This window comes from Amblyraja radiata, chromosome 41, assembly GCF_010909765.2.
Source record: "Amblyraja radiata isolate CabotCenter1 chromosome 41, sAmbRad1.1.pri, whole genome shotgun sequence".
Lineage (NCBI taxonomy): Eukaryota > Metazoa > Chordata > Chondrichthyes > Rajiformes > Rajidae > Amblyraja > Amblyraja radiata.
Window position 1 is genome coordinate 9,855,007 of NC_045996.1, and position 11,865 is coordinate 9,866,871.

The following is an 11,865-nucleotide window of genomic DNA, read 5'->3' on the forward strand; positions in this document are numbered from 1 at the left end:
TCCCTCTACATTGTCTCTTTTAGATTGGAGGTGAGGAGCAGCTTCTTTAAGGGCCTGTCCCACGGCTGTGGAAAGCATCTTGTCCGGAAATATCACAATCTGGTTTGGGAACTGCTCTGCCCAGGACAAGAAGGCTCTGCAGAGAGTAGTGTGTTCGGCCGAACGCACTATGGGAACTTCACTCGCCCCCCTGCAGGAACTATACATCAGCAGGTGCAACTCCAGAGTTAACAAGATCATGGGGGACCCCTTCCACCCCTGCAACGGACTGTTCCAGCTACTACGGTCAGGCAAACGCCTCCGTTGCCATGCTGTGAGAACGGAGAGGTTGAGAAGAAGCTTCTTCCCAGAGGCCATTAGGACTGTAAACTCCTATCTCACCAGCGACTAACTTTACTGAACCACTCTACTGCTTATTTTTATAATTGCTGTTTTTTTCCCTTTTTCCTTCCGCCCACAATATTTAATATGAAAAAGAATATGTGATTCTGTTCCGTTCTGTTTGTAGCTTGTTTGGTTGTTTGGTTGTTTGTCTTTCTGCACAAAGTCCGCGAGCATTGCCACTTTTCATTTCACTGCACATCTCGTATGTGTATGTGACGAATAAACTTGACTTGACTTGATGCCGGCAGTCACCGAAAAAACGCCAAGTCGGACAGGCCCTTAAGTCAGATGTAGTTAATCTGTGGAACTCATTGTCACAGAGGCCAAGTCAGTGGATATTTTTAGGGTGGTGATAGACTAATTCTTGATTTCAAGGGGTGTCAAGGATTATGGGGAAGCAGAGATCCAGCCATGATTGAAGGCGGAGTAGACTCGATGGGCCGAATGGCCTAATTCTACTCCTGTAACCTGCGAACAAGTTCACCAGGTTTGGTTCTGGCGAGTGTAGGAAGGAACTGCAGACGCTGGTTTAAGTAAGTAAGTACGTAAGTGCGTTTATTGGCCAAGTATTCACATACAAGGAATTTGCCTTGGTGCTCCGCCCACGTAACAACATGACATACAGTGACAGTTACGAATGACTCAGAAAACACTAAACATTAATAATAATAAGACATTAATGATAGAAACATAGAAACATAGAAAATAGGTGTAGGAGTAGGCCATTCGGCCCTTCGCTATTCGATATGATCATGGCTGATCATCCAACTCAGTATTCCATCCCTGCCTTCTCTCCATACCCCCTGATCCCTTTAGCCACAAAGGCCACATCTAACTCCCTCTTAAATATAGCCAATGAACTGGCCTCAACTACAATCTGTGACAGAGAATTCCACAGATTCACCACTCTCTGTGTAAAAAATGATTTTCTCATCTCGGTCCTAAAAGACTTCCCTCTTATCCTTAAACTGTGACCCCTTGTTCTGGACTTCCCCAACATCGGGAACAATCTTCCTGCATCTAGCCTGTCCAACCCCTTAAGAATTTTGTACGTTTCTATAAGATCCCCCTCAAGCTTCTAAATTCTAGCGAGTACAAGCCGAGTCTATCCAAGTCTTTCTTCATATGAAAGTCCTGACATCCCAGGAATCAGTCTGGTGAACCTTCTCTGTACTCCCTCTATGGCAAGAATGTATTTCCTCAGATTAGGAGACCAAAACTGTACGCAATACTCCAGGTGTGGTCTCACCAAGATCCTGTACAACTGCATGATGAAATGATGCACCATTGATCAAGCATGTGAACCAACAAAATATCAGATCAAAGGGAGGCTACAGATTTTTGGCTGTTGAGTAGAGCAACTACTCGTGGATAAAAACCTTGACAGTCCGGAGTCGCCTTCCAGAGGGAAGTGATTCAAAGAGTTTGTGGCCAGGGTGAGAGGGGTCAGAGATGATCTTGCCCATCCCTTCTCTCCAGAGATGCTGCCTGTCCCGCTGAGTTACTCCAGCTTTTTGTGTCTATCTTTTGTTCCAGCCAGACTGTGTAACAGGCAGCTAGGCCAAGAAAGCCAGAGGCCTCTGGAGAATTGAACACTCTCTGCCTGCGTGGTATCGCTGATCACGTTACTTCCCTTTTTCTCCGAGGGAGAAAAGACAAACAACGCCCGGATAATGTTCAACCTTGTTTTTCAGGCAAACTCGTTCCCCTGTCAGAGAGGGAGTCAGGAGTCAAGAAAGGTTCTCAGAGCCAAGAAAAGTGATCTGCTGGTGTTGGAAAGGGAGCGGGAGTCTCTGCTGGGATGAGTGGAAGTGGGAAGTGAACTGGCATGAGACGAGGAGGGGTGCTGTGATCTCTGCTGGGACGAGGAGAGCTGGGATCTTTGTTGGGATGGGTGGGAGTGGAGCTGGAATCTGGGGTTGGATCTGGGAGCTGGGATCTCTGCTGGGATGGGTGGAAGGGGGAGGTGAGCTGGCATGGGATGAGGAGGGCAGCTGGGACCTCTGCTGGGATGAGGTGAGCTGGGATCTTTGTTGGGATGGGTGGGAGTGGGGAGTAGGCTGGCATGGGATGAGGAGGGGAGCTGGGACCTCTGTTGGGAAGGGTGGGAGTGGGGCTGGGATTTGCTGGGGGTTGAGAGGGGAGCTGGGGTATCTGCTGGTGTTGGGGAGGGCAGCAGAGGGTCTCTGCTGGGGGCGGGTGGGAAGATATGGAGCCAGAGTCTATTTAGAACTGATTGAGGTGGTGTCTGTTGCGAGGAGTTAGTCTATAGCTGTTTGGAATGGGGTGCTGTTTCTGATGGGGGGGAGGGTGAGAGAGTTGACAGCAGAGTTTAGAGTTGGTAGGGGTGGGGGTGAAGGGGGGAGGGGAGCTTGCATTTCTGCTCAGTGCAGAGGGAACTGATTCTCTGCATTGTTAACTGGCACCAGTTTCACTTCTGTCCCATCACCTTCCTGTAACCTCGTACAGGATGCCGGCCAGGGTCAGTCAGTTCAGTCAGTCAGCGGGTGCTTCGATGAGAGAGGGAACTTACTGTGATTTCACTTCCGAGGTGAAGGGTTTGAGAGGGGGCGGGGAGCTTGCTATTATTCTGAAGACAGGCACAAAAAAGCTGGCGTGACTCAGCGGGACGGGCAGCATCCCCGGATAGAGAAGGAACGGGCGACGTTTCGGTTCGACACCCTCCTTCAGACTGAGAGTCAGGGGGAGAGGGAGCCACAGAGATAAGGAAGTGCGAGGTGTGAAAATGAGACATCAAAGGGGATGAGGTTCAAGGAAAATGGAGAATAGATCATTGTTAGCGAGGAGAAGCTGACAACAAAACATACAGAGATAAAATTATTTAAGGAGGAAGTGCGGAAGGTAGACAAAAATGTTGGAGAAACCCAGCAGGTGATTTCCCGCTGAGTTTCTCCAGCATTTTTTGTCTACCAGAGATAAAATTAAATCAGGGAACAGTCAGTCTGATCGAAGAACTAGGAAGGGGGAGCGCAGGGTCGGATTTATGTATAAGCTTCACATGCTTAAGTTTAGGGCCTCGAGATCTAGGGGGGCCTCAGCAGGGCCGGATTTACCTATAGGCTGATTGGGAGGGGCCTTACATAGGGGATTGGGAGGGGCCTATCAATTGGAATAGCCTAGGGCCTCTCTTTATCTAAATCCGGCCCTGAGGGGGAGGGATGGAGAGAGAGGGAGAGGGACAGCAAGCGTTACTTGAAGTTGGAGAAGTCAATGTTCATACCGCTGGGGTGTATGCTGCCCAAGCAAAATATGAGGTGCTGTTCCTCCAATTTGTTCTGGGTCTTCCCACACAAGGAAGTGCAGATGCTGGTTTACACTGAAGTTAGACACAAAAAGCTGGAATAACTCAGAGGAGGTACACAAAATTGCTGGGGAAACTCAGCGGGTGCAGCAGCATCTATGGAGCGAAGGAAATAGGCGACGTTTCGGGCCGAGACCCTTCTTCAGACTATTTGGAAGGACAATGGAGGACTAGGCAGAGGAGAGTGTTAGTGGAGGGATATTGGCTGGTTCTGTGGTCGAGGAAGAAACAGAGGGCTTTGGGAGGGGATCTCATTGAAACATATAAGATTGTTAAGGGTTTGGACACGCTGGAGGCAGGAAACATGTTCCCGATGTTGGGGGAGTCCAGAACCAGGGGCCACACAGTTTAAGAATAATGGGTAAGCCATTTAGAACGGAGACGAGGAAACACTTTTTCTCACAGAGAATGTGTGGAATTCTTTGCCTCAGAGGGCGGTGGAGGCCGGTTCTCTGGATGCTTTCAAGAGAGAGCTAGATAGGACTCTTAAAAATAGCGGAGTCAGGGGATATGGGGAGAAGGCAGGAACGGGGTACTGATTGGGGATGATCAGCCAGGATCACATTGAATGGCGGTGCTGGCTCGAAGGGCCGAATGGCCTACTCCTGCATCTATTGTTTATTGTCTATTGAGGCCTTCCCCGGTGGGGGATGGAGGTGTAGAGGGACTGAACGTCCATTGTAAAGATGTGGGAGTGGGGGCTTGGGAAGCAGAAGTCATTGAAGAGACGAAGGGTGTGCGAATGTGTCGTTGACATAGTTCGGGAAAGAATGGACCAGGGGGAAGCCAACTAACCTACAAACCTGCACGTCTTTGGAGTGTGGGAGGAAACCAAATATCTTGGAGAAAACCCATGCGGACACGGGGAGAACGTGCAAACTCCGTATAGACAGCACCCGTAGCCAGGATTGAACCCGGGTCTCTGGCGCTGTGAGGCAGCAACTCTACCCGCTGCGCCTCCTCCGTGCCTTCTCTAACTTCAAGTAACGCTTGCTGTCCCTCTCTCTCTCTCCATCCCTCCCCCTCAGGGCCGGATTTAGATAAAGAGAGGCCCTAGGCTATTCCAATTGATAGGCCCCTCCCAATCGCCTATGTAAGGCCCCTCCCAATCAGCCTATAGGTAAATCTGACCCTGCTGAGGCCCCCCTAGATCTCGAGGCCCTAAGCTTAGTTCTATCTTATCCCATTTTGACCTCGTTGGGGGTCAAAGTTCACTCCCACGGATCACCTTGGGACGTGTTGCTGTACTGGAAAGGCGCTACACCAATGCAGGCCCTGCGTTGTTGCAGCAGCAGCTGTGCAGCGTTGGTGCTCTGTTTCCCCAGAGAAACAGATGTGAGATTCTGAGTTATTTCCCTTGTCAAGAGAGGCGGCAAGAAGCTTCTAAGAAGGGAAGCGACACGTTTGGGACACGTCACTTATTTACCGGCCTCGGCCCAAAATTACCAAAGAAAATCAGCAGAAAGACCAGGAAACTCCACCAATTCTCCCGTGGTCACAACTTGCCCCTTTGTTCCACACACTTGTTGTGCAACTGAAGTCTCCAATGTTTTAAGGGGAACCTTCTCCTCAACATGCCCTCCGCTTGTCAGTGTGGGCTGCCATAGTTAGCACTCAAAACATTGCCTCATCTCCACTGGGACCACGTCTCCTCTCTCTACTGGGATCTCACATCTCCACTCTGCTGGGATCTCATCCCCCTCTGGTGGGACCACATCTCTCTCTGGTGGGACCACATCTCTCTCTGGTGGAACCACATCTCTCTCTGCTGGGATCCCATCTCTCTCTGGTGGGACCACATCTCTCTCTGGTGGGACAACATCCCTCTCTGGTGGGACCACATCTCTCTCTGGTAGGACAAAATCTCTCTCTGGTGGGACCACATCTCTCTGTGGTGGGACAACATCCCTGATGGACAAAATCTCTCTCTGGTGGGGCCACATATCTCTCTGGTGGGACCACATCCCTCTCTGGTGGGACAACATCTCTCTCTGGTGGGACCACATCTCTCTCTGGTGGGACAACATCTCTCTCTGGTGGGACAAGATCCCTCTCTGGTGGGACAACATCTCTGATGGAACAATAGACAATAGACAACAGACAATAAACAATAGGTGCAGGAGTAGGCCATTTGGCCCTTCAAGCCAGCACCGCCATTCAATGTGATCATGGCTGATCATCCCCAATCAGTACCCCGTTCTTGCCTTCGCCCCATGTCCCCTGACTCTGCTATTTTTAAGAGCCCTATCTATCTCCCTCTTGAAAGCATCCAGAGAACCGGCCTCCACCGCCCTCTGAGGCAGAGAATTCCACAGACTCACCACTCTCTGTGAGAAAAAGTGTTTCCTCGTCTCCATTCTAAATGGCTTACTTCTTATTCTCAAACTGTGGCCCCTGGTTCTGGGACAACATCCCTCTCTGGTGGGACAACATCAGAGAGGGACATCATCACCCATCTCTGAAGAAGGGTCCCTACCTGAAACACTGTCTGTCCATTCTCCCCGCAGATGATGCCCGACCCATTAAGATCCTCCAGCGCCTTGAAATTTACTTTTCATCCACAATCTCATTCCAACTCTGACTACCTACAAAGTTCTGGCAAATTCCAACTCAAGTTAACGTAACAACACCTCATCCCCTGGCCGGATGCATAACAGCCACTGGTCCCAACTCCGGGCTTCATAAGTTCATAAAACGTAGGAGCATAATTAGGCCATTCGGCCCATCAAGTCTACTCTTTCTTCATTCATGGCTGATCTACCGTTTCCCCTCAACCCCCATTCTCCTGCCTTTGGTACCCGTACTAATCAAGAACCGGACAATCTCCGCTTTAAAAATACCCAATGACTTGGCCTCCACAGATTGCCGTCTGTGGCAATGACTCCCACATCTGACTAAAGAAATTCCTCTTCATCTCCTTCCTGAAGCCCAATGACTTGACCTCCACCACTGTCTGCGGGGCCGTTTACTCCGGGTACTCCGGTCTCCGCCCACATCGCAAAGACGTGCGGGTTTGTAGGATAATTGGCCCCACTGTAAATTATCCCCCAGTGTGCAGGAAGTGGATGAAATAGTGGGATAACATTGAATTAGCGAGGACTCGATGGGCCGAAGGGCCTATTTCTATGCTGTATCGTCCAAAACCTTCCAGCATAACCGGGAGACGTCAGACGTAAAGAGATACTAAGATGTGTTAAGGAGGAGGTGGTGTTGGAGAGGAACAAACTCACATGTCTGGGTTCGTCGGAAGGAACTGCAGATGCTGGTTTAAACCAAAGATAGACACAAGGTGCTGGAGTGACTCAGCGGGACCGGCAACATCTCTGGAGAGAAGGAATGGGTGACGTTTGGGGTCGAAGAGATGCTGCCTGTCCCGCTGAGTTACTCCAGCACTCTGTGTATATCTCCTGTGTGTGACTGGCTGGCAGAACGGAGAGATTACAAGTGATAAAGAACAGTGATAGTGCATTCAAGGTGAAACGAAAGGTCAAAAGAGCAGTCTGGAGGAGGTGTCAGATAAAGAAGCTGAATTGTTTGCTGTTAAGATCAAAAGGAGAATGTCACAAGGGCTGAAGTCTGAAGAAGACTCGCAAACTGAAACATGACCGTGGAGAGGATGTTTCCACTAGTGGGAGAGTCTAGGACCAGAGTGCACAGCCTCAGAATTAAAGCACGTACCTTTGGAAGGAGATGAGGAGGAATTTCTTTAGTCAGAGGGTGGTGAATCTGTGGAATTCTTTGCCACAGATGAGTGCCATTCATCCACTAAATATTTTTCACGTTCACCTACACTCCATGCCATTTGAATGTTATGCTTTATGAGTGATACAGCGTGGAAACAGGCCCTTCGGCCCATCATGTCCCAGCTACACTAGTCCCACCTGCCTGCGCTTGGTCCATATCCCTCCAATCTTGTCGAATCCATCCCACAAAAAGCCACAGAAAGTAGCTGAGGCCAGTTCATTGGCTATATTTAAGAGGGAGTTAGATGTGGCCCTTGTGGCTAAAGGGATCAGGGGGTATGGAGAGAAGACAGGTACAGGATACTGAGTTGGATGATCAGCCATGATCATAATGAATGGCGGTGCAGGCTCGAAGGGCCGAAGGGCCTATTCCTGCACCTATTTTCTATGTTTCTGTCTAACTGTTTCTTAAACGTTGGGATAGTCCCAGCCTCAACTACCTCCTCTGCTGCTTCTTAGACCAATCCCATTACTCCCATTCCCACCTATTTTCAGACAAGCTACTCTGCCCACATTCCCATCCCCTCCCCTCAGCTTCCACCCATCCCCCACACACTCGGGGTGATCTACGGCAGCCCATTAACTCAATGCTCTGCAGGATTCATGGTAGAATCCACCGAGTCCGCGCTGACTGGCGATCTCCCATACACCAGTTCGATCCGACACACACTAGGACGATGCACAGAAGCCAATTAACCTACAAACCCGCACGTCTTTGGGATGTGGGAGGAAACCGGAGCGCCCGGAGGAAACCCACGCGGTCACGGGAAGAACGTGCAAACTCCACGCAGACAGCCCCCAAGGTGAGGATTGACTGGAGATGTGAGGCAGCGGCACTGCCTGCTGCACTGGTGCCACCTGTACATGCGACCGCTGGGCACCGTGCCAGAGGGCAGGACTAGTTACCAGTCGGCACCTACAATCTCTGAGACAGAAACAGGAGGGCTATACACAGCATCCGATGGGGAAAGGAGGATTCAACACAGTCACTGGCACAGTGTTGAGGTCTTGTGTTCTGGACCGGGTGAGAGGAAAATCACTCCAGGCTCAATCCCCATCCAGTATCCAGCTCCCTAAAGACCCCTCACAAGGGACGGCACGGTGGCACAGAGGCAGAGCTACTACCTCACAGCGCCAGCAACCCGGGGTTTGATCCAGACTGTCTGTACGGAGTTTGCACGTTCTCCCCGTGACTTCTCTCCGAGATCTTCGGTTTCCTCCCGCACTCCAAAGACGTACAGGTTTGTGGGTTAAGTGGCTTGGAATGAATGTGGAATTGTCCCTACGGTTGTGTTAATGTGCGGGGATCGCTGGTGGGCGCGGACTCGGTGGGCCGAAGCGCCTGTTTCTGCGCTGTACCTCTAAAATCTAAAACTAATTCTCAGTATTCTCTGCTGCAGAGGTCGCGAATAGCCGTCTAGGTTCACAAGCGGAGCAAAGTCTATTACCCAGAGTAAGGGAATGAAGGACCAGAGGATATAGGTTTAATATGAGAGGGGTGGCACTATTGGGCAGCAGTGGAGATGTTGCCTTAAGGGCCTGTCCCACTTAGGAGACCTAAACAGCAACCGCTGGTGACCTTGCCCGCCACCCAAGGTTTCCATGAGGTCACCGGAGGTTTTGGTCACTCTCCCTAATGTGGTTTCCGCGTGGTCGAGGCTTCATCGAGGTTGCTGCTATTTTTTCATCATGATTAAAACCGGCCTCGACTAAAAATAGGTTGCAGTTTCAAAAATCGATCATTTTTTAGTGGCAGGTCTAGTCGAAGCCGTTTTTCTTCATAGTCGAGGAAGGTTTTCAACATGTGCGTGGGAGGTGGTAGGAGGTTGCAGGTCATCTCGACTTTGATTTTTTTTTGGGTGGCGGGCGAGGTCACCAGAGGCTGCTGTTTAGGTCTCCTAAGTGGGACAGGGGCTTTAAAGCACCAGCGAACCGGGTTCAATCCTGACCTCGGATTGCTCCCACACTCCAAAGACGTACAGGTTTATAGGTTAATTGGCTTCTGTAAAATTTTAAATTATCCCTAGTGTGTGTAAGATAGTGTTATGGACCCTGTCCCACTGTACGAGTTCATCCAAGAGCTCTACCGAGTTTTAAAAAATCAAACTCGTGGTAAGCACGTAGAATTAACGTAGCGGGTACGTCGGAGCTCGGGGACGTCTCTTAGCGGCTCGTAACGTTAACGGCAGGTACTCGGGAAGACTCGCTAACGGCAGGTAAGCACGGGAAGACTCGTGAAGATTTTTCAATGTTGAAAAATGTCCACGAGAGCCCCGAGTACCGACGAGCGGCCATTACCGTAAATCTCTGAGTTCGAATCAGGGCAAACTCGGGGAGAACTCGTGAATGAACTCGTACCGTGGGACAGGGGTTTTAAGTGTAAGGGGTGATCGCTGGTCGGCGCGGACCCGGTGGGCCAAAGGGCCCGTTTCCGTGCTGTGTCTCTAAACTCTAATCGGGGGAAGAAGACACAAAAAGCCCCCAGAATTTCCAGAGAACTAAAGACGCAGTGCAAAGGAGGAAATAATATTAGTCTAAAAACAGCGACTGGGGAAGTTAATGAGTGTGAAATCTGAGAAACCCCATGGACTTGATAATTTACATTCCAGAATTTCGAAAGACACAGAGATGGGAATAGCAGAAGCTCTGGTTCACATCTTCCAAAATCCCATGGTTTTTGGAATGATTCCTACAGGATGGGGGGAGAAAATGGGACCACGTCACTAAACGAAGGCGGAAGGAGAGAAAAACAGAGGGAACTACAAAACTAGTTCGAGATCAGGGAGAGGTTGACTAGGCTTGGACACTAATCCTTGGAGCGGAGGAGGATGAGGGGTGACCTTATAGAGGTGTATAACGTCGAGAGGAATAAATCGGGTTGATGCACAGAATCTCTTGCCCAGAGTAGGGGAATCGAGGAACAGAGGACATAGGTTCAAGGTGAAAGGGAAAAGATTTAATAGGAATCTGAATAGTAACTTTTTGAACTAATGAACTAAATGCGTTCTCCAGAGATGCTGCCTGACCCACTGAGTTACTCCGGCATTTTGTGTCTATTTTTCTTCTTTGCACTGGCTGACATCATGTGTATTTCCATTTACTATTCCAACCTTCCCACACTTGTTTGTTAACACTGACTATGTGTTGGATACACAGTATGGTGAGTCTAACAATGTTTGTGTTCTGCTGGGCACCAGGCCAGGAGTATCAGATTCATGACTAAAATCCCACACCGTGCCACCTCCACACTCTATTCACCAATATGTTGTGAATGGAAAGAGAGATTGGGGTAACATGACCTGCTGAGAGACACAAAATGCTGGAGTAACTCAGCGGGACAGATGTCCAGTCACTCTTAGGGTTGCCAACTGTCCCGTATTAGCCGGGACATCCCGTATATTGGGCTAAATTAGTTTGTCCCGTACGGGACCGCCCTTGTCCCGTATTTGATTGCTACTACTCGGGTTGGGTTGGAGCACCGCGTCCGGTCCAGCCTCACCCGTCCCGACGTAGTGCAGCCCATGGAGTGCAGCAGCAGCAGCAGCAGCAGCAGCAGCAGCAGCAGCAGCAGCAGCAGCAGCAGCGCCTCGCCCGTGGCCCCATCGGTCGGCAGCCCGGCCAGCTGTCCGACCTTCGGACCTTCGCTCACCGCCGACACCACCACCATCCCTCCTTCTCACGGCCGATCATCGGTTCATGAGTTGGACGGGTCGCCGGACTTTGCGAGCGGCCCCCGGGCCAAAACTCCTCAGCTGGCCCGCCGGCTGGGCTTTGCGTGCAGTCCAGCACCCGGGGCCAACTCATCATTCACCCAGCCACGGCCCAGTTGGTCAACGGATTGCCGTCGGGGAATTTGTCCCGTATTTTGACCGTTTGACTTGGGAGTGAGAAAGTTGGCGAACCTGGTCACTCTACACCTCCATCCCCCACCAGGAAGGCATTAAAGCCCTCCGTTTCTGTCTCTGACTCTCCAGAGATGCTGCCTGACCCGCTGAGTTACTCCAGCATTTTGTGTCTATCTTCGGTTTAATCCTTCCTAACATTACCCGTTGTCAGAAGTATAAATGGGGGAGTGGGCCCAATATATGGTTATCATGTGTCTACACTGTGGACGGCTCGATTGTAATCATGTATACTCTTTCCACTGACTATATAACGCGCAAAAGCGTTTCAATGTGTAGTTTGGTTTAGTCACATATCGAGGTACAGTGAAAAGTTTTTGTTGTGTGCTAACCAGTCATCGAAGAGACAATACATTATTACAATCGAGCCGTCCACAGTGTGTAGATACAGGATAAAGGGAATAGCGTGAATAGCGTTTAGTGCAAGATAAAATCCAGTAAAGTCTGATCAAAGAGAGTCCGTGGGTCCCCAACGAGGTGGATAATAGTTACATTTAGTTTAGAGATACAGCAC

At 50.1% G+C, this 11,865-nt stretch overlaps 1 protein-coding gene across 2 annotated transcripts in view; it reads right to left on the bottom strand.

The window, feature by feature from the left end:
• The window catches only part of LOC116967778 (transforming growth factor beta-3 proprotein-like), a 45,973-nt gene that overhangs the window by 24,883 nt on the left and 9,225 nt on the right, over positions 1-11,865 (bottom strand). The window contains exon 2 of one of the 2 annotated variants that reach the window (XM_033014383.1): positions 4,634-4,644. The exons of the other annotated variant lie outside the window; for it this stretch is intronic. Coding sequence (XP_032870274.1) covers positions 4,634-4,644 — 11 coding nt within the window. The remainder of the gene's footprint in view (positions 1-4,633; positions 4,645-11,865) is intronic. 2 annotated transcript variants of the gene reach the window in all.